Raw genomic sequence first — 24,203 nt, forward strand, 5'->3', positions numbered from 1 at the left:
GGGCGGGGCAGGGCCTTATATGCGTCGCGGAAGTTAGAGTAACAATGATCCAAGGTCTTTCCACCCCTGGTTGCGCAATCGATATGCTGATAAAATTTGGGGAGTCTTGTTTTCAGATTAGCCTTGTTAAAATCCCCAGCTACAATGAATGCAGCCTCCGGATAAATGGTTTCCAGTTTGCAAAGAGTCAAATAAAGTTCATTCAGAGCCAACGATGTGTCTGCTTGGGGGGGGATATATACGGCTGTGATTATAATCGAAGAGAATTCTCTTGGTAGATAATGCGGTCTACATTTGATTGTGAGGAATTCTAAATCAGGTGAACAGAAGGATTTGAGTTCCTGTATGTTTCTTTCATCACACCATGTCACGTTAGTCATAAGGCATACGCCCCCGCCCCTCTTTTTACCAGAAAGATGTTTTTTCCTGTCTGCGCGATGCGTGGAGAAACCTGTTGGCTGCACCGCTTCGGATAGCGTCTCTCCATTAAGCCACGTTTCCGTGAAGCAAAGAACGTTACAGTCTCTAATGTCCCTCTGGAATGCTACCCTTGCTCGGATTTCATCAACCTTGTTGTCAAGAGACTGGACATTGGCAAGAAGAATGCTAGGGAATGGTGCACGATGTGCCCGTCTCCGGAGTCTGACCAGAAGACCGCCTCGTTTCCCTCTTTTTCGGAGTCGTTTTTTTGGTTCGCTGCATGGGATCCACTCCGTTGTCCTGTTTGTAAGGCAGAGCACAGGATCCGCGTCGCGAAAAGCGTATTCTTGGTCGTACTGATGGTGAGTTGACGCTGATCTTATATTCAGTAGTTCTTCTCGACTGTATGTGATGAAACCTAAGATCACCTGGGGTACTAATGTAAGAAATAACACGTAAAAAAACAAAAAACTGCATAGTTTCCTAGGAACGCGAAGCGAGGCGGCCATCTCTGTCGGCGCCGGAAGATGACGCGTATATGAGATACAGGGAGCGAGAGAGAGATAGAGAGAGAGAGATATGAGATACAGGGAGAGAGAGAGAGAGAGAGAGAGAGATGAGATACAGGGAGAGAGAGAGAGAGAGAGAGAGAGAGAGATGAGATACAGGGAGAGAGAGAGAGAGAGAGAGAGATATGAGATACAGGGAGAGAGAGAGAGAGAGAGAGAGAGAGAGAGAGATATATATGTATGAGATACAGGGAGAGAGAGAGAGACAGAGAGACAATGAAAATGTGTGAGAAAGAGGGAGAAAAAGAGAGGCAAAGAGGACATTAATATATCAGTAAACGGCTCCAAGAGGGAGCAAGAGGGAGCTATAGTAAACCTCTCCAACACATAGTGCAGATAGTAAACCTCTCCAACACATAGTGCAGATAGTAAACCTCTCCAACACATAGTGCAGATAGTAAACCTCTCCAACACATAGTGCAGAGAGGAAACCTCTCCAACACATGGTGGAGAGAGGAAACAGCTCCAACACATGGTGGAGAGAGGAAACAGCTCCAACACATGGTACAGAGAGGAAACAGCTCCAACACATGGTGGAGAGAGGAAACAGCTCCAACACATGGTACAGAGAGGAAACAGCTCCAACACATGGTGGAGAGAGGAAACAGCTCCAACACATGGTACAGAGAGGAAACAGCTCCAACACAAGCATTTCGCTACACTCGCATTAACATCTGCTAACCATGTGTATGTGACAAATAAAATTTGATTTGATTTGATTTGAGAGAGGAAACAGCTCCAACACATGGTGGATAGAGGAAACAGCTCCAACACATAGTGGAGAGAGGAAACAGCTCCAACACATGGTGGAGAGAGGAAACAGCTCCAACACATGGTGCAGAGAGGAAACAGCTCCAACACATGGTGCAGAGAGGAAACAGCTCCAACACATGGTGCAGAGAGGAAACAGCTCCAACACATGGTGGATAGAGGAAACAGCTCCAACACATGGTGGAGAGAGGAAACAGCTCCAACACATGGTGGAGAGAGGAAACAGCTCCAACACATGGTGGAGAGAGGAAACAGCTCCAAAACATGGTGGAGAGAGGAAACAGCTCCAACACATGGTGGAGAGAGGAAACAGCTCCAACACATGGTGGAGAGAGGAAACAGCTCCAACACATGGTGCAGAGAGGAAACAGCTCCAACACATGGTGGATAGAGGAAACAGCTCCAACACATGGTGGAGAGAGGAAACAGCTCCAACACATGGTGGAGAGAGGAAACAGCTCCAACACATGGTGGAGAGAGGAAACAGCTCCAACACATGGCCATTCAGTAATAAGACGTTAACACAGGACCATTCATTAATAAGACATTAACACAAGACCATTCGTCCAACCTGCCTCACAACCGCAGACCATGTGTAACCACGGCAGCCCAGGCCCTTCCACATCTGGCTTCATCACATGCCGGGATCGTCTGAGGGGGCAGGGCCTGGCTGCCAAGTGGGTGGGCCTGGCTGCCAAGTGGGTGGGCCTGGCTGCCAAGTGGGTGGGCTTGGCTGCCAAGTGGGTGGGCCTGGCTGCCAAGTGGGTGGGCCTGTCTGCCAAGTGGGTGGGCCTGTCTGCCAAGTGGGTGGGCCTGGATGCCAAGTGGATGGGCCTTGCCCTTCAAGGCCCACCCATGGCTTCTTCCCTGCCCAGTCATGTGAATCTTTATGTTATGAATCTATATGTTATGAATCTATATGTTATGAATCTATATGTTGTGAATCTTTATGTTGTGAATCTTTATGTTGTGAATCTATATGTTATGAATCTATATGTTGTGAATCTATATGTTGTGAATCTATATGTTATGAATCTAATTTATTTATTTTTCCTTATGAACTGTAACTCAGTAAAATCTCTGAAGTTGTTACATGTTGTGTTTATATTGTGTTGGTTCAGTGTGTAGTAACTTGTATTTAAATGTAGCAATTCAAAAAACAAACGCGTTTTAACCTGCTCGTCTTTTACAGCGCGTCATTGCCTCGTTACACAAGTTGATCCATTTTTTTCTAGTAGTCGGCCATTACTTTTTTGGGGCCTTTCAAAAGGGATTTCACCAACTCACTTTCTCTCCTGACCTTTCCCTGACAGTTAATTTGGCCTGTTTTAAATTCAGCAATTAGTAAGAGCCCCCCCCCCCCCTATTAGGCTTAGTATTAAAAAAAAAATATCAAAATGAATGTGCTATAGCTTTTCCAGGGATTTCAGGAGAAGAGGCATATTGCGGAGAGAAGCTTGCTTATAACCTACTGGAGCAGCTGAAAGTCAGAAGCTAAATATTAAAGCTATAGGCTAAATATATTTACCTGTCAAAGTACAATAAATAAAGTTGGCAAATGATCCAGGTTTCTCTCTGTGGTCCCTGTGGATGCAAAGCTCCACTATTGATTGTGTTTTTTCAGGCAAGAAAATGATTTAATCTGGGTTTACGACAAAGTGCAACCAATAAATGTAGTCTAGGCTGTAAACTGCAGTGAACAGTCTATGCCATTTGAATAACCACTCAAAAGCATGGCGTTTTGAATGCATACTCATTTCTGAAATAACTGGCATCTAGCCTGCCTGATTGGGCAACCAATCTCCTGCACATTAGCAGACCAGTAATATGATGTATTTTGTCATTATATACCAGCTAACAGAAACACGCTAATAAAGGGATTTATAGTGGCGCACACATGAATTACGATCACGCAGGAGAGCGGAGGAAGATGTATCTATAGTCTCCCAGGTTGGCTTCTGTGTTTTAAAAGAGCCTGAGGTTTGTTTGATAGAGTTACACAAACCACTGCTGTGTGTATTTGCATGCCCAGTTTGTGTGTATATATGTGTGCATGTCCAGTAGGTAGGTGTGTGTGTGTGTGTGTGCGTGCATGTCTGGATATAGGCCCAGGCAACATCTGGTATGGATGCCCTCAGCAGTTCAAGCCAGGCCCATCCTCCACACAGCTCTCTCTCGCTCTCTCTCTCTCTCTCTCTCTCTCTCTCCCCTCATCCCTCATCCCTCATCCCTCATCCCTCATCCCTTTTTGGCCCGACAGTCTAGGGGGGATGGTAATGAGACGCGTAACATAACTCATGTAAATTATAATTGTGACAAAGTAAAAGTGTGAACGTAATAACCAGGACAACTGAAATAATACCGTCAAACTCAGGGTTTATTGTAAAACACACGGTAATGGGGGGGGGGGAGCAGGAAAAGGGGCTGAGCTGGACCAAAGGAAAGAAACAAATATGCAAAAACACCCCTAAGCTAGACTAGCCTACTTTAACAACAGCTAACTAACCAAAAATACAGTGGGTGGTCCGCCCAGTTCTAACCAGTGTATTTAACAAAGTTTACCTACGGGTAGTGTATGCCCATGGGCGACTTGTCTTGGTTTCCCCTTTTCCCACCAGCAATCACCATAAGCAAAAACAATACTCACAGGAGATGACAAAGTGATATGGAGGTGCTCAAACAAAAGAGAGGTTAATACGCAAAGAGAGAGATCTACATACATGGCATTTACAAAGAGATTGAGCTACTGAAATCTATAAAGAATAGAGATCTACCAACATGGCATTACAAAGAGATTGTGCTCTTGAACAAACAAATGATGGGTTTTTTAAACCATGGGGAAGGAACTGTGATAGGGTAGGAAACAGGAGGAGGTGTGTCTTCTGATTGATGGGTTGATTGTTGACTGATTGGAGAGTGATGATTTTCACCTGTGAGGGGAGACGGAGAGAAAAGAAACACACACACACAGGATACACACACACACAGGATAATGGTATCCGTAACAAACACACTTCCCTCTCATCTCCCACTCTCTCCAATGTCCTTGTGTGAAGGGGAATAATCTGATGAGCTGAGTGATGAAATATGAGTCTGCTCCCTCCCTCCCCCATCCCTTTCCCTCTCTTCCTCTCCCTCTCTTCCTCTCCCTCGCTCCCTCCCTCCATCCCTCCCTCTGTGTCCTCTGTCTCCCTCCTCTGTCTCCCCCTCCCCTCTCTCTTCCTCCCTCCCTCCCCTCTATCTTCCTCCCTCCCCTCTCTCTTCCTCCCTCCTCTGTCTCCCCCTCCCTCCCCTCTCTCTTCCTCCCTCCCCTCTCTCTTCCTCCCTCCCTCCCCTCTATCTTCCTCCCTCCCCTCTCTCTTCCTCCCTCCTCTGTCTCCCCCTCCCTCCCCTCTCTCTTCTTCCCTCCCTCCTCTGTCTACCCCTCCCTCCCCTCTCTCTTCCTCCCTCCTTCCCCTCTCTGTCCCCCCCCCTCCCTCTCCCACTATTTTTTCTCCCCTCTATCCCCCCCTCTCAGATCCCTCTGTCCATGTGTGAAATATGAAAACATCCCCAGTGTCTTAGAGCCTGCCTGCAGCACTGACCAGCTGGAGAGGAGACCTGCTGCTGTCGTGGCTTAGTGATGGTGTGCCAAGGACTTCTGTCCCTTGTCCAACAGACCTGCTCTGCGGGAAACGACTATAGACAACAGGAGCAAACTTGCTCGTTTGTGGATGATGGGCTTGATGATTAGTTGATGTGTCTAGTGCAGGGCGGGAACAAAGATGTACAACATGTCAAATCAAATTGTATTAGCAGGTCTACTACACCTGTTGTATTCAACATTTCACTGTGAGGTCTACTACACCTGTTGTATTCAGCATTTCATTGTAAGGTCTACTACACCTGTTGTATTCAACATTTCACTGTGAGGTCTACTACACCTGTTGTATTCAACATTTCACTGTGAGGTCTACTACACCTGTTGTATTCAACATTTCACTGTCAGGTCTACTACACCTGTTGTATTCAGCATTTCATTGTAAGGTCTACTACACCTGTTGTATTCAACATTTCACTGTCAGGTCTACTACACCTGTTGTATTCAGCATTTCATTGTAAGGTCTACTACACCTGTTGTATTCAGCATTTCACTGTACGGTCTACACCACCTGTTGTATTCAGCATTTCACTGTAATGTCTACTACACCTGTTGTATTCAGCATTTCACTGTAAGGTCTACTACACCTGTTGTATTCAGGAGGAACACTGTCACTAGTCATCTACTGTAGTTCAGGAGGAACACTGTCACTAGTCATCTACTGTTGTTCAGGAGGAACACTGTCACTAGTCATCTACTGTAGTTCAGGAACACTGTCACTAGTCATCTACTGTAGTTCAGGAGGAACACTGTCACTAGTCATCTACTGTAGTAGAGAGAGAGAGATATATATATATATGAGATACAGGGAGCGAGAGAGAGAGATAGAGAGAGAGATATGAGCTACAGGGAGAGAGAGAGAGAGATAGAGAGAGAGATATGAGATATAGGGAGAGAGAGAGAGAGAGAGAGAGAGAGATGAGATACAGGGAGAGAGAGAGAGAGAGAGAGATATGAGATACAGGGAGAGAGAGAGAGAGAGATATGAGATACAGGGAGAGAGAGAGAGAGAGATATGAGATACAGGGAGAGAGAGAGAGAGAGAGAGAGATATGAGATACAGGGAGAGAGAGAGAGAGAGAGATATGAGATACAGGGAGAGAGAGAGAGAGAGAGAGAGATATGAGATACAGGGAGAGAGAGAGAGAGAGAGAGAGAGATATGAGATACAGGGAGAGAGAGAGAGAGAGAGAGAGATATGAGATACAGGGAGAGAGAGAGAGAGAGAGAGATATGAGATACAGGGAGAGAGAGAGAGAGAGAGAGATATGAGATACAGGGAGAGAGAGAGAGAGAGAGAGAGAGATGAGATACAGGGAGAGAGAGAGAGAGAGAGAGATATGAGATACAGGGAGAGAGAGAGAGAGAGAGAGAGAGAGAGATGAGATACAGGGAGAGAGAGAGAGAGAGAGAGAGATATGAGATACAGGGAGAGAGAGAGAGAGAGAGAGAGAGAGAGAGAGAGAGAGAGAGAGAGAGATGAGATACAGGGAGAGAGAGAGAGAGAGAGAGAGACAATGAAAATGTGTGAGAAAGAGGGAGAAAAAGAGAGGCAAAGAGGACATTAATATATCAGTAAACGGCTCCAAGAGGGAGCAAGAGGGAGCTATAGTAAACCTCTCCAACACATAGTGCAGATAGTAAACCTCTCCAACACATAGTGCAGATAGTAAACCTCTCCAACACATAGTGCAGATAGTAAACCTCTCCAACACATAGTGCAGAGAGGAAACCTCTCCAACACATAGTGCAGAGAGGAAACAGCTCCAACACATGGTGGAGAGAGGAAACAGCTCCAACACATGGTGGAGAGAGGAAACAGCTCCAACACATGGTGGCGAGAGGAAACAGCTCCAACACATGGTGGAGAGAGGAAACAGCTCCAACACATGGTGGAGAGAGGAAACAGCTCCAAAACATGGTACAGAGAGGAAACAGCTCCAACACATGGTGGCGAGAGGAAACAGCTCCAACACATGGTACAGAGAGGAAACAGCTCCAACACATGGTACAGAGAGGAAACAGCTCCAACACATGGTGGCGAGAGGAAACCTCTCCAACACATAGCGCAGAGAGGAAACAGCTCCAACACATGGTGGAGAGAGGAAACAGCTCCAACACATGGTGGCGAGAGGAAACAGCTCCAACACATGGTGGAGAGAGGAAACAGCTCCAACACATGGTACAGAGAGGAAACAGCTCCAACACATGGTGGAGAGAGGAAACAGCTCCAACACATGGTGGAGAGAGGAAACAGCTCCAACACATGGTACAGAGAGGAAACAGCTCCAACACAAGCATTTCGCTACACTCGCATTAACATCTGCTAACCATGTGTATGTGACAAATAAAATTTGATTTGATTTGATTTGAGAGAGGAAACAGCTCCAACACATGGTGCAGAGAGGAAACAGCTCCAACACATGGTGGATAGAGGAAACAGCTCCAACACATAGTGGAGAGAGGAAACAGCTCCAACACATGGTGGAGAGAGGAAACAGCTCCAACACATAGTGGAGAGAGGAAACAGCTCCAACACATGGTGGAGAGAGGAAACAGCTCCAACACATAGTGGAGAGAGGAAACAGCTCCAACACATGGTGCAGAGAGGAAACAGCTCCAACACATGGTGCAGAGAGGAAACAGCTCCAACACATGGTGGAGAGAGGAAACAGCTCCAACACATGGTGGAGAGAGGAAACAGCTCCAACACATGGTGGAGAGAGGAAACAGCTCCAACACATGGTGGAGAGAGGAAACAGCTCCAACACATGGTGCAGAGAGGAAACAGCTCCAACACATGGTGGAGAGAGGAAACAGCTCCAACACATGGTGGAGAGAGGAAACAGCTCCAACACATGGTGCAGAGAGGAAACAGCTCCAACACATGGTGGATAGAGGAAACAGCTCCAACACATGGTGGAGAGAGGAAACAGCTCCAACACATGGCCATTCAGTGATAAGACGTTAACACAGGACCATTCATTAATAAGACATTAACACAAGACCATTCGTCCAACCTGCCTCACAACCGCAGACCATGTGTAACCACGGCAGCCCAGGCCCTTCCACATCTGGCTTCATCACATGCCGGGATCGTCTGAGGGGGCAGGGCCTGGCTGCCAAGTGGGTGGGCCTGGCTGCCAAGTGGGTGGGCTTGGCTGCCAAGTGGGTGGGCCTGGCTGCCAAGTGGGTGGGCCTGTCTGCCAAGTGGGTGGGCCTGGCTGCCAAGTGGATGAATCTTTATGTTATGAATCTATATGTTGTGAATCTATATGTTGTGAATCTTTATGTTGTGAATCTATATGTTATGAATCTATATGTTATGAATCTATATGTTATGAATCTATATGTTATGAATCTATATGTTATGAATCTATATGTTGTGAATCTTTATGTTATGAATCTTTATGTTATGAATCTATATGTTATGAATCTATATGTTATGAATCTATATGTTGTGAATCTATATGTTATGAATCTAATTAATTTATTTTTCCTTATGAACTGTAACTCAGTAAAATCTCTGAAGTTGTTACATGTTGTGTTTATATTGTGTTGGTTCAGTGTGTAGTAACTTGTATTTAAATGTAGCGTTTTAACCTGCTCGTCTTTTACAGCGCGTCATTGCCTCGTTACACAAGTTGATCCATTTTTTTCTAGTAGTCGGCCATTACTTTTTTGGGGCCTTTCAAAAGGGATTTCACCAACTCACTTTCTCTCCTGACCTTTCCCTGACAGTTAATTTGGCCTGTTTTAAATTCAGCAATTAGTAAGAGCCCCCCCCCCCCCCCCCCCCTATTAGGCCTAGTATTAAAAAAAAATATCAAAATGAATGTGCTATAGCTTTTCCAGGGATTTCAGGAGAAGAGGCATATTGCGGAGAGAAGCTTGCTTATAACCTACTGGAGCAGCTGAAAGTCAGAAGCTAAATATTAAAGCTATAGGCTAAATATATTTACCTGTCAAAGTACAATAAATAAAGTTGGCAAATGATCCAGGTTTCTCTCTGTGGTCCCTGTGGATGCAAAGCTCCACTATTGATTATGTTTTTTCAGGCAAGAAAATGATTTAATCTGGGCTTACGACAAAGTGCAACCAAAATAAAGGTAGTCTAGGCTGTAAACCGCAGTGAACAGTCTATGCCATTTGAATAACCACTCAAAAGCATGGCGTTTTGAATGCATACTCATTTCTGAAATAACTGGCATCTAGCCTGCCTGATTGGGCAACCAATCTCCTGCACATTAGCAGGCCAGTAATATGATGTATTTTGTCATTATATACCAGCTAACAGAAACACGCTAATAAAGGGATTTATAGTGGCGCACACATGAATTACGATCACGCAGGAGAGCGGAGGAAGATGTATCTATAGTCTCCCAGGTTGGCTTCTGTGTTTTAAAAGAGCCTGAGGTTTGTTTGATAGAGTTACACAAACCACTGTTTGTGTGTATATATGTGTATATGTGTGTGCATGTCCAGTAGGTAGGTGTGTATGTGTGTGTGTGTGTGTGTGTGTGTGTGTGTGTGTGTGTGTGTGTGTGTGTGTGTGTGTGAGTGTGTGTGTGTGTTTGTGCATGTCTGGATATAGGCCCAGGCAACATCTGGTATGGATGCCCTCAGCAGCTCAAGCCAGGCCCATCCTCCACACCACACAGTTCTCTCTCTCTCTCTCTCTCTCTCTCTCTCTCTCTCTCGAACACACTTCCCTCTCATCTCCCACTCTCTCCAATGTCCTTGTGTGAAGGGGAATAATCTGATGAGCTGAGTGATGAAATATGAGTCTGCTCCCTCCCTCCCCCATCCCTTTCTCTCTCTTCCTCTCCCTCTCTTCCTCTCCCTCCCTCCCTCGCTCCCTCCCTCCATCCCTCCCTCTGTGTCCTCTGTCTCCCTCCTCTGTCTCCCCCTCCCCTCTCTCTTCCTCCCTCCCTCCCCTCTATCTTCCTCCCTCCCCTCTCTCTTCCTCCCTCCTCTGTCTCCCCCTCCCTCCCCTCTCTCTTCCTCCCTCCCTCCCCTCTATCTTCCTCCCTCCCCTCTCTCTTCCTCCCTCCTCTGTCTCCCCCTCCCTCCCCTCTCTCTTCCTCCCTCCCTCCTCTGTCTACCCCTCCCTCCCCTCTCTCTTCCTCCCTCCTTCCCCTCTCTGTCCCCCCCTCCCTCCCTCTCCCACTATTTTTTCTCCCCTCTATCCCCCCCTCTCAGATCCCTCTGTCCATGTGTGAAATATGAAAACATCCCCAGTGTCTTAGAGCCTGCCTGCAGCACTGACCAGCTGGAGAGGAGACCTGCTGCTGTTGTGGCTTAGTGATGGTGTGCCAAGGACTTCTGTCCCTTGTCCAACAGACCTGCTCTGCGGGAAACGACTATAGACAACAGGAGCAAACTTGCTTGTTTGTGGATGATGGGCTTGATGATTAGTTGATGTGTCTAGTGCAGGGCGGGAACAAAGATGTACAACATGTCAAATCAAATTGTATTAGCAGGTCTACTACACCTGTTGTATTCAACATTTCACTGTGAGGTCTACTACACCTGTTGTATTCAGCATTTCATTGTAAGGTCTACTACACCTGTTGTATTCAACATTTCACTGTGAGGTCTACTACACCTGTTGTATTCAACATTTCACTGTCAGGTCTACTACACCTGTTGTATTCAGCATTTCACTGTAAGGTCTACTACACTTGTTGTATTCAGCATTTCACTGTAAGGTCTACTACACCTGTTGTATTCAGCATTTCACTGTACGGTCTACAACACCTGTTGTATTCAGCATTTCACTGTAAGGTCTACTACACCTGTTGTATTCAGCATTTCACTGTAAGGTCTACTACACCTGTTGTATTCAGCATTTCATTGTAAGGTCTACTACACCTGTTGTATTCAGCATTTCACTGTAAGGTCTACTACACCTGTTGTATTCAGCATTTCACTGTGAGGTCTACCTACACCTGTTGTATTCAGCATTTCACTGTAAGGTCTACTATACCTGTTGTATTCAGCATTTCACTGTAAGGTCTACTACACCTGTTGTATTCAGCATTTCACTGTAAGGTCTACTACACCTGTTGAATTCAGCATTTCACTGTGAGGTCTACTACACCTGTTGTATTCAGCATTTCACTGTAAGGCCTACTACACCTGTTGTATTCAGCATTTCACTGTAAGGTCTACTACACCTGTTGTATTCAGCATTTCACTGTAAGGTCTACTACACCTGTTGTATTCAGCATTTCACTGTAAGGTCTACCTACGCCTGTTGTATTCAGTGCTTGTGAAAAATACAATTTGATTTAATATGAAGTACTCTCGTTTCTAGGCTGCTATTCTAAGGCTCCCCACTAGATGTCGCTATAACACCACGTCTTGCAGTAACATATAGAACTGTACGGCAGGACACTGGCAACAGATCATATCATTTATTTACATGTCATATCCTCGCATTAAGCTGGAAAAAAAAAACAACAACACCACCAATCATTTTTATACTGTAGCTACATTTATGTTTAGTGGAACTCATCTGTCATAAAATATGACCAGATAAAAAAAACACATGCTCACAACAACACAATCAAATCAAATCAAATCAACAAACCCATAAAAGATAAGTCACATAAACTGTCATTCACCATTATTACATACAGATAAATAATGTACAGAGATATTTACAATATGCACAACTAGAAACACAATGGATATGCACAAAAACAAAAAAAAAAAAAACGTTTTTGGGATCCCTCGAAACAGGAAGGATTAGAAGGTAGAAGCCCACCCATTACAGACTCATTGACTTGAACGGTGATCTCCGTTCTAGCGATTCTATTTCTACGATTGCGCCGACTCCTCCCCTTTTTTTGATGGTAAAATCAAAAACCGTTAACAACAATAATTCATCTTGAATTCCTATTTTGCAGGACATACAGTACAGTAACATTTAGGCATCTTAACTTCTAGTAAAACAATTTTATATATATATATATAAAATGAACACGTTACGTACAGTATAGACCACATTCCACAAGAAATGGGAAAGTATTGATGCATGTTGTTGTTGTTGTTGTTGTTGTTGTCGTCGTCATCCGATGAGGATTTAAAGGCATCGAAAAACCACAGGAACACAAGCGAGAGAGAGAGAGAGCTAGAGAGAGAGAGAGAGAGAGAGAGAGAAAGAGAGCTAGAGAGAGAGAGAGAGACAGAGAGAGAGCTAGAGAGAGAGAGAGCTAGAGAGAGAGAGAGAGAGAGAGAGAGACAGAGAGAGAGAGAGCTAGAGAGAGAGACAGACAGAGAGAGAGAGCTAGAGAGAGCTAGAGAGAGAGAGAGAGAGAGAGAGAGAGAGAGAGAGAGAGAGGCACCCTGTCCCCAAAAGTGACCCCTGACCCCTAGACACTTCTCTCCTGACCCCTAGTCAGAAGGTTTAAGCTGCATGGCAAAAAAAAGGAGGGGATCTTTTACCATGTTACTTCCTCTCAAATCTACACGTGACTAGAGATAGAATCACTATCTCCTTTATTACATAATCATCTTTAGAGTAGAAATGGTCTAGGGTGTCAGGGGTCAGAGGTTGGTTTGGAACAGGCCAAGGGTTCCAGATTAGAGGTGATTCACTGCTAAATGTAAAACATTGTGCTTCTGTATCAGTCCTGATGGCAGAAAGCAGAAAGACTAGAGACCGATATTTTTGGGGAATATTTATAAACTGTATCCTCCCTGATAGCAGATAGACAGATACTGATGGAAATATAGAGAGACTGTACACCTAATTTCTGTTACTTCCTCAATCGGCTGATCAAACTAACAGAGAGAGAGAGAGAGAGAGAGAGAGAGAGAGAGAGAGAGAGAGAGAGAGAGAGAGAGAGCTAGAGAGAGAGAGAGAGAGAGAGAGAGAGAGAGACAGAGAGAGAGAGAGAGCTAGAGAGAGAGAGCTAGAGAGAGAGAGAGAGAGCTAGAGAGAGAGAGCTAGAGAGAGAGACAGAGAGAGACATAGAGAGAGAGAGAGCTAGAGAGAGAGAGAGCTAGAGAGAGAGAGAGACAGAGAGAGAGAGAGACAGAGAGAGAGAGCTAGAGAGAGAGAGAGAGAGCTAGAGAGAGAGAGAGAGAGAGAGAGAGAGAGAGAGCGAGAGAGAGAGAGAGAGAGAGAGAGAGCTAGAGAGAGAGAGAGAGAGAGACAGAGAGAGAGAGCTAGAGAGAGAGAGAGAGAGCTAGAGAGAGAGAGAGAGAGAGAGAGAGCGAGAGAGAGAGAGAGAGAGACAGAGAGAGAGAGAGAGAGAGAGAGAGAGCGAGAGCTCTGCGTGTCTGTGTGCTTGCTGTGTTGCCTTGCTCCAGGTGTTTGACCGTGATAACACTGGTCGGTCTGTGCTGCAGTCTTTTGTAAAGTCCCAAACCCCTTCAGTCTAGATCTGCATCCAGGCCCAGTCTGCTGTTTATCCATAGATCTGCATCCAGGCCCAGTCTGCTGTTTATCCATAGATCTGCATCCAGGCCCAGTCTGCTGTTTATCCATAGTTCTGCATCCAGGCCCAGTCAGTTCTAGTACTCCAGAGCCACTTCATAGCAGAACTTGTACTGATCCTGTAGAACAGAAACAAACAAGTTGCTGGTATTCTTCACCATTGATCTGATCTAGGCCACATAAACCTTTAATCTGATCTAGGCTACATAAACCTTTAATCTGATCTAGGCTACATAAACCTTTAATCTGATCTAGGCTACATAAACCTTTAATCTGATCTAGGCTACATAAACCTTTAATCTGATCTAGGCCACATAAACCTTTAATCTGATCTAGGCTACATAAACCTTTAATCTGATCTAGGCTACATAAACCTTTAATCTGATCTAGGCCACATAAACCTTTAATCTGATCTAGGCTACATAAACCTTTAATCTGATCTAGGCCACATAAACCTTTAATCTGATCTAGGCCACATAAACCTTTAATCTGATCTAGGCCACATAAACCTTTAATCTGATCTAGGCTACATAAACACTAATCTGATCTAGGCTACATAAACCTTTAATCTGATCTAGGCCACATAAACCCTAATCTGATCTAGGCTACATAAACACTAATCTGATCTAGGCTACATAAACCTTTAATCTGATCTAGGCTACATAAACACTAATCTGATCTAGGCTACATAAACCTTTAATCTGATCTAGGCCACATAAACCCTAATCTGATCTAGGCTACATGAAGACTAATCTGATCTAAGATACATGAAGACTAATCTGATCTGGGCTACATGAAGACTAATCTGATCTAAACTACATAAACACAAATCTGATCTGGGCTACATGAAGACTAATCTGATCTAAACTACATAAACATGAATCTGATCTGGGCTACATGAAGACTAATCTGATCTAGGATACATAAACCTTTAATCTGATCTTGGCCACATAAACCTTTAATCTGATCTAGGCTACATAAACCTTTAATCTGATCTAGGCTACATAAACACTAATTTGATCTAGGCTACATAAACCTTTAATCTGATCTAGGCCACATAAACCTTTAATCTGATCTAGGCTACATAAACACTAATCTGATCTGGGCTACATAAACACTAATCTGATCTAGGCTACATAAACCTTTAATCTGATCTAGGCTACATAAACACTAATCTGATCTAGGCTACATAAACCTTTAATCTGATCTAGGCCACATAAACCCTAATCTGATCTAGGCTACATGAAGACTAATCTGATCTAAGGTACATGAAGACTAATCTGATCTGGGCTACATGAAGACTAATCTGATCTAAACTACATAAACATGAATCTGATCTGGGCTACATGAAGACTAATCTGATCTGGGCTACATGAAGACTAATCTGATCTGGGCTACATGAAGACTAACCTGATCTAAGCTACATAAACACTAATCTGATCTAGGCTACATAAACATTGACACACTACATTGAACATTGAATATTGTGCTGTCTTGTCATGACTTGACACTGCCCCTATGAGTTGACAAGACAACACACTCTGGGACCAGGCGAGGAGAGAGGACTTAGTACCCTACCAGTAGGTCATCTGTAGTGTTAATGATTACAGGATGTGTTTCCTACCAGTAGGTCAGCTGTAGTGTTAATGATTACAGGATGTGTTTCCTACCAGTAGGTCAGCTGTAGTGTTAATGATTACAGGATGTGTTTCCTACCAGTAGGTCATCTGCAGTGTTAATGATTACAGGATGTGTTTCCTACCAGTAGGTCATCTGCAGTGTTAATGATTACAGGATGTGTTTTCTTACCAGTAGGTCATCTGCAGTGTTAATGATTACAGGATGTGTTTCTGCAGTGTTAATGATTACAGGATGTGTTTCCTACCAGTAGGTCATCTGCAGTGTTAATGATTACAGGATGTGTTTCCTACCAGTAGGTCATCTGCAGTGTTAATGATTACAGGATGTGTTTCCTACCAGTAGGTCATCTGCAGTGTTAATGATTACAGGATGTGTTTCTGCAGTGTTAATGATTACAGGATGTGTTTCCTACCAGTAGGTCATCTGCAGTGTTAATGATTACAGGATGTGTTTCCTACCAGTAGGTCATCTGCAGTGTTAATGATTACAGAATGTGTTTCCTACCAGTAGGTCATCTGTAGTGTTAATGATTACAGAATGTGTTTCCTACCAGTAGGTCAGCTGTAGTGTTAATGATTACAGGATGTGTTTCCTACCAGTAGGTCATCTGTAGTGTTAATGATTACAGGATGTGTTTCCTACCAGTAGGTCATCTGCAGTGTTAATGATTACAGAATGCGTTTCCTACCAGTAGGTCATCTGTAGTGTTAATGATTACAGGATGTGTTTCCTACCAGTAGGTCATCTGTAGTGTTAATGATTACAGGATGTGTTTCCTACCAGTAGGTCATCTGTAGTGTTAATGATTACAGGATGTGTTTCCTACCAGTAGGTCATCTGCAGTGTTAATGATTACAGAATGCGTTTCCTACCAGTAGGTCATCTGCAGTGTTAATGATTACAGGATGTGTTTCCTACCAGCAGGTCGACCATGTTGGGTTAATGATTACAGGATGCGTTTCCTACCAGTAGGTCGACCATGTTGGGTTAATGATTACAGGATGTGTTTCCTACCAGCAGGTCGACCATGTTGGGTTAATGATTACAGGATGTGTTTCCTACCAGCAGGTCGACCATGTTGGGTTAATGATTACAGGATGTGTTTCCTACCAGTAGGTCATCTGCAGTGTTAATGATTACAGGATGTGTTTCCTACCAGTAGGTCGACCATGTTGGGTTAATGATTACAGGATGTGTTTCCTACCAGTAGGTCGACCATGTTGGGTTAATGATTACAGGATGTGTTTCCTACCAGTAGGTCGACCATGTTGGGTTAATGATTACAGGATGTGTTTCCTACCAGTAGGTCGACCATGTTGGGTTAATGATTACAGGATGTGTTTCCTACCAGTAGATCGACCATGTTGGGTTAATGATTACAGGATGTGTTTCCTACCAGTAGGTCATCTGCAGTGTTAATGATTACAGGATGTGTTTCCTACCAGTAGATCGACCATGTTGGGTTAATGATTACAGGATGTGTTTCCTACCAGTAGGTCGACCATGTTGGGTTAATGATTACAGGATGTGTTTCCTACCAGTAGGTCGACCATGTTGGGTTAATGATTACAGGATGTGTTTCCTACCAGTAGGTCGACCATGTTGGGTTAATGATTACAGGATGTGTTTCCTACCAGTAGATCGACCATGTTGGGTTAATGATTACAGGATGTGTTTCCTACCAGTAGGTCGACCATGTTGGGTTAATGATTACAGGATGTGTTTCCTACCAGTAGATCGACCATGTTGGGTTAATGATTACAGGATGTGTTTCCTACCAGTAGGTCGACCATGTTGGGTTAATGATTACAGGATGTGTTTCCTACCAGTAGATCGACCATGTTGGGTTAATGATTACAGGATGTGTTTCCTACCAGTAGATCGACCATGTTGGGTTAATGATTACAGGATGTGTTTCCTACCAGTAGATCGACCATGTTGGGTTAATGATTACAGGATGTGTTTCCTACCAGCAGGTCGACCATGTTGGGTTAATGATTACAGGATGTGTTTCCTACCAGTAGATCGACCATGTTGGGTTAATGATTACAGGATGTGTTTCCTACCAGTAGGTCGACCATGTTGGGTTTGTTGTTCCTCAGTGTTTTGACGGCGTGGAAAACGTCTACAGAACGCTGATGTTGTAACATCTCACACACGATACTGATGGCACAGAACGTCCCACTGCGACCTCCTCCGTTACTGCAGGGAGGGAGGGAGATGGGTCGGGGGTAGAGCGAGAGAGAGAGAGAGAGAGGGGGGATGTATTCAGTAAGGTGAAACAGATAGATATGTAATGAATAGAGCTAACACAATTCCCTTTTAGAGAAACACAAGGCAAAGGGTTACGGTGGAAATAGGGAGAGAAGTCTATTCATTGGAGCTCAAAGCAACTAGTCGACTCTAGTGAACAGTTCTATTCATTGGAGCTCAGAGCGCTAGTCGACTCTAGTGAACAGTTCTATTCATTGGAGCTCAGAGCAACTAGTCGACTCTAGTGAACAGTTCTATTCATTGTAGCTCAGAGCAACTAGTCGACTCTAGTGAACAGTTCTATTCATTGGAGCTCAGAGCGCTAGTCGACTCTAGTGAACAGTTCTATTCATTGGAGCTCAGAGCAACTAGTCGACTCTAGTGAACAGTTCTATTCATTGGAGCTCAGAGCGCTAGTCGACTCTAGTGAACAGTTCTATTCATTGGAGCTCAGAGCAACTAGTCGACTCTAGTGAACAGTTCTATTCATTGGAGCTCAAAGCAACTAGTCGACTCTAGTGAACAGTTCTATTCCTTTTAGCTCAGAGCGCTAGTCGACTCTAGTGAACAGTTCTATTCATTTTAGCTCAAAGCAACTAGTCGACTGTAGTGAACAGATCTATTCATTGGAGCTCAGAGCAACTAGTCGACTCTAAGGAACAGTTCTATTCATTGGAGCTCAAAGCAACTAGTTGACTCTAGTGAACAGTTCTATTCCTTTTAGCTCAGAGCGCTAGTCGACTCTAGTGAACAGTTCTATTCATTTTAGCTCAAAGCAACTAGTCGACTCTAGTGAACAGATCTATTCATTGGAGCTCAGAGCAACTAGTCGACTCTAAGGAACAGTTCTATTCATTGGAGCTCAAAGCAACTAGTCGACTCTAGTGAACAGTTCTATTCATTGGAGCTCAGAGCAACTAGTCGACTCTAAGGAACAGTTCTATTCATTTTAGCTCAGAGCGCTAGTCGATTCTAAGGAACAGGTCTATTCATTTGAGCTCAGAGCGCTAGTCGACTCTAAGGAACAGATCTATTCATTTGAGCTCAGAGCGCTAGTCGACTCTAAGGAACAGTTCTATTCATTTGAGCTCAGAGCGCTAGTCGACTCTAGTGAACAGATCTATTCATTTTAGCTCAGAGCGCTAGTCGATTCTAAGGAACAGATCTATTCATTTTAGCTCAGAGCTCTAGTCGACTCTAGTGAACAGATCTATTCATTTTAGCTCAAAGCGCTAGTCGACTCTAGTGAATAGATCTATTCATTTTAGCTCAGAGCGCTAGTCGACTCTAGTGAACAGATCTATTCATTTTAGCTCAGAGCGCTAGTCGACTCTAGTGAACAGATCTATTCCTTTTAGCTCAGAGCGCTAGTCGACTCTAGTGAACAGTTCTATTCATTTTAGCTCAGAGCGCTAGTCGACTCTAGTGAACAGATCTATTCATTTTAGCTCAGAGCGCTAGTCGACTCTAGCGAACAGATCTATTAATTTTAGCTCAGAGCGCTAGTCGACTCTAGTGAACAGTTCTATTAATTTTAGCTCAGAGCGCTAGTCGACTCTAGTGAACAGATCTATTCCTTTTAGCTCAGCGCGCTAGTCGACTCTAGTGAACAGTTCTACTCCTTTTAGCTCAGAGCGCTAGTCGACTCTAGTGAACAGATCTATTCATTTTAGCTCAGAGCGCTAGTCGACTCTAGTGAAAAGATCTATTAATTTGAGCTCAGAGCGCTAGTTGACTCTAGTGAACAGATCTATTCATTTTAGCTCAGAGCGCTAGTCGACTCTAGTGAATAGATCTATTCATTTTTAGCTCAGAGCGCTAGTCGACTCTAGTGAACAGATCTATTCATTTTAGCTCAGAGCGCTAGTCGACTCTAGTGAACAGCCCTTTTGTACCACTCTGTGTGGTGCAGTGAGCAGTGAGCACGGTTGACCAGCAGATGGGGGTGTTTCCCCTCTCATGATTTCTAAAGTTGTATTTATTTAGTTAAAATTTTCTATATTTCAATGTTTTATTTTTACTTCAGTTTCTTTTAGTAAATACTATCTAAACACTTATTTTCTTAAAACTGCAAGGGCTTGTCAGTAAGCATTCACTGTAAGGTTTACTACACCTGTTGTATTCAACATTACACTGTGAGGTCTACTACACCTGTTGTATTCAGCATTTCACTGTCAGGTCTACTACACCTGTTGTATTCAGCATTTCACTGTAAGGTCTACTACACCTGTTGTATTCAGCATTTCACTGTGAGGTCTACTACACCTGTTGTATTCAGCATTTCACTGTAAGGTCTACTACACCTGTTGTATTCAGCATTTCACTGTAAGGTCTACTACACCTGTTGTATTCAGCATTTCACTGTAAGGTCTACTACACCTGTTGTATTCAGCATTTCACTGTAAGGTCTACCTACACCTGTTGTATTCAGCATTTCACTGTAAGGTTTACTACACCTGTTGTATTCAACATTACACTGTGAGGTCTACTACACCTGTTGTATTCAGCATTTCACTGTCAGGTCTACTACACCTGTTGTATTCAGCATTTCACTGTGAGGTCTACTACACCTGTTGTATTCAGCATTTCACTGTCAGGTCTACTACACCTGTTGTATTCATCATTTCACTGTAAGGTCTACTACACCTGTTGTATTCAGCATTTCACTGTAAGGTCTACTACACCTGTTGTATTCAGCATTTCACTGTAAGGTCTACTACACCTGTTGTATTCAGCATTTACCAAATAACATTTGATTTGATTGAAAGTAGAATCTCAGCAGGCCTACTCTAACTAATCTAACTACTCTAACTCCTCTAACTTTCTAACTGCTCTAATTCATACTACTCTAACTCTTCTAACTTTCTAACTGCTCTAATTCATACTACTCTAACTAATCTAACTGCTCTAATTAATATTACTCTAACTAATCTAACTACTCTAACTACTCTAATTCCTCTAACTTTCTAACTGCTCTAATTCATACTACTCTAACTCCTCTATCTTTCTAACTGCTCTAATTCATACTACTCTAACTAATCTAACTGCTCTAATTCATACTACTCTAACTAATCTAACTACTCTAACTACTCTAATTCCTCTAACTTTCTAACTGCTCTAATTCATACTACTCTAACTCCTCTAACTTTCTAACTGCTCTAATTCATACTACTCTAACTAATCTAACTAATTTAACTAATCTAACTACTCTAACTACTCCAACTCATATGACTATAACTACTCTAACTAATCTAACTCGTTTAACTAATCTAACTCTCTAACTACTCTAATTTATACTACTCTAACTACTCTAACTCATACCACTCTAACTACTTGAACTCATACTACTCTAACTACTCTAATTTATACTACTCTAACTACTCAAACTCATACAACTCTAACTACTCAAACTCATACTCCTCTAACTACTCTAACTCATACTATTCTAACTACTCTAACTCATACTACTCTAACTCATACTACTCTAACTCATACTACTCTAATTCATACTACTCCAACTAATACTACTCTAACTACTCTAACTCATACTATTCTAACTCATACTACTCTAACTCATACTACTCTAACTCATACTACTCTAACCACTCTAACTCATACTACTCTAACCACTCTAACTCATACTACTCTAACTCATACTACTCTAACTCATACTACTCTAACTACTCTAACTACTCTAACTCATAGTACTCTAACTCATACTACTCTAACCACTCTAACTCATTCTACTCTAACTCAAACTACTCTAACTACTCTAACTCATACTACTCTAACTCATACTACTCTAACCACTCTAACTTATACTACTCTAACTCATACTACTCTAACTACTCTAACTCATACTACTCTAACTACTCTAACTCATACTACTCTAACTCATACTACTCTAACCACTTTAACTCATACCACTCTAACTCATACTACTCTAACCACTCTAACTCATACTACTCTAACCACTCTAACTCATACTACTCTAACTCATACTACTCTAACCACTCTAACTCATACTACTCTAACTCATACTACTCTAACCACTCTAACTCATACTACTCTAACTCATACTACTCTAACCACTCTAACTCATACTACTCTAACTCATACTACTCTAACTACTCTAACTCATACTACTCTAACCACTCTAACTCATACTACTCTAACCACTCTAACTCATAATACTCTAACTCATACTACTCTAACTCATACTACTCTAACTACTCTAACTCATACTACTCTAACCACTCTAACTCATAATACTCTAACTCATACTATTCTAACTACCCTAACCACTGTAACTCATACTACTCTAACTCATACTACTCTAACTACCCTAACCACTGTAACTCATACTACTCTAACTACCCTAACCACTGTAACTCATACTACTCTAACTCATACTACTCTAACTACCCTAACCACAGTAACTCATACTACTCTAACTCATACTACTCTAACCACTCTAACTCACACTACTCTAACTCATACTACTCTAACCACTCTAACTCATACTACTCTAACTCATACTACTCTAACTACCCTAACCACTGTAACTCATACTACTCTAACTACCCTAACCACTCTAACTCATACTACTCTAACTCATACTACTCTAACTACCCTAACCACTCTAACTCATATTACTCTAACTCATACTACTCTAACTAATCTAACTCCTCTAACTCTAACCACTCTAACTCATACAACTCTAACTACTCTAACCACTCTAACTAATCTAACTCCTCTAACTTTAACCACTCTAACTCATACAACTCTAACTACTCTAACCACTCTAACTCATACCACTCTAACTCATACTACTCTAACTACTCTAACCACTCTAACTCATACTACTCTAACTACTCTAACTATTCTAACTCATACTACTCTAACTACTCTAACCACTAACTCATACTATTCTAACTCACTCTAACTCAAACTCTAACCACTCGAACTCTAACTATTCTAACTCATGCTACTCTAACTCATACTAACCTAACTCATACCACTCTAACTCATATTACTCTAACTCATATTACTCTAACCACTCTAACTCATACTACTCTAACTACTCTAACTACTCCAACTCATACTACTCTAATTCATTATTCTCTAACCACTCTAACTCATGCTACTCTAACTACTCTAACTCATACTACTCTAACTCATACTACTCTAACTCATACTACTCTAACCACTCTAACTCATACTACTCTAACTACTCTAACCACTCTAACTCATACTACTCTAACTACTCTAACTACTCCAACTCATACTACTCTAACTCATACTACTCTAACCACTCTAACTCATACTACTCTAACTCATACTACTCTAACCACTCTAACTCATACTACTCTAACTCATACTACTCTAACCACTCTAACTCATACTACTCTAACTCATACTACTCTAACCACTCTAACTCATATTACTCTAACCACTCTAACTCATACTACTCTAACTCATACTACTCTAACCACTCTAACTCATACTACTCTAACTACTCTAACCATTCTAACTAATACTAATTGGAATGTGATACAAACAGGGCAATGGTGCGCTTTAGGACCATGCGGGCGCCTCCGAGCGGTCGGGTCGGCTGTTTGGAGTGTTTATCCCCCAAATTCTATAACCAAAGTTGCGCCCCTGGTTGTGTATGTGTCTGTCAGCGACTTTTAATATATACATTTTATTTGTACCTTTATTTAACTTGGCAAGTCAGTTAAAGAACACATTCTTATATACAATGACGGGCCTAACACCGGCCAAACCCGGTGACTCCTCTAGCACTGAGATGCAGTGTCTTAGACCGCTGAACCAGGGTCTGTAGTGACGCCTCTAGCACTGAGATGCCTTAGACCTCTGAACCAGGATCTGTAGTGACGCCTCTAGCACTGAGATGCCTTAGACCGCTGAACCAGGGTCTGTAGTGACGCCTCTAGCACTGAGATGCCTTAGACCGCTGAACCAGGGTCTGTAGTGACACCTCTAGCACTGAGATGCAGTGTCTTAGACCTCTGAACCAGGGTTTGTAGTGACGCCTCTAGCACTGAGATGCCTTAGACCGCTGAACCAGGGTCTGTAGTGACGCCTCTAGCACTGAGATGCCTTAGACCGCTGAACCAGGGTCTGTAGTGACGCCTCTAGCACTGAGATGCCTTAGACCTCTGAACCAGGGTCTGTAGTGACGCCTCTAGCACTGAGATGCCTTAGACCGCTGAACCAGGGTCTGTAGTGACGCCTCTAGCACTGAGATGCCTTAGACCTCTGAACCAGGGTCTGTAGTGACGCCTCTAGCACTGAGATGCCTTAGACCGCTGAACCAGGGTCTGTAGTGACGCCTCTAGCACTGAGATGCCTTAGACCGCTGAACCAGGGTCTGTAGTGACGCCTCTAGCACTGAGATGCCTTAGAACGCTGAACCAGGGTCTGTAGTGACACCTCT

General features: G+C 43.1%; 1 protein-coding gene across 1 annotated transcript in view; it reads right to left on the minus strand.

Annotated features, from left to right (window-relative positions):
• Window positions 1-13,926: 13,926 nt before the first annotated feature.
• Window positions 13,927-24,203, minus strand: part of LOC139375798 (receptor-type tyrosine-protein phosphatase mu-like) — a 418,014-nt gene continuing 407,737 nt past the window's right edge. The window contains exons 33-34 of the mRNA XM_071117668.1: window positions 17,557-17,692; window positions 13,927-13,968 (exon numbers count right to left, since the gene is read on the minus strand). Of these exons, the coding sequence (XP_070973769.1) occupies window positions 13,927-13,968; window positions 17,557-17,692 (178 nt within the window). The remainder of the gene's footprint in view (window positions 13,969-17,556; window positions 17,693-24,203) is intronic.

This window comes from Oncorhynchus clarkii, chromosome 20 (genome assembly GCF_045791955.1).
Source record: "Oncorhynchus clarkii lewisi isolate Uvic-CL-2024 chromosome 20, UVic_Ocla_1.0, whole genome shotgun sequence".
Lineage (NCBI taxonomy): Eukaryota > Metazoa > Chordata > Actinopteri > Salmoniformes > Salmonidae > Oncorhynchus > Oncorhynchus clarkii.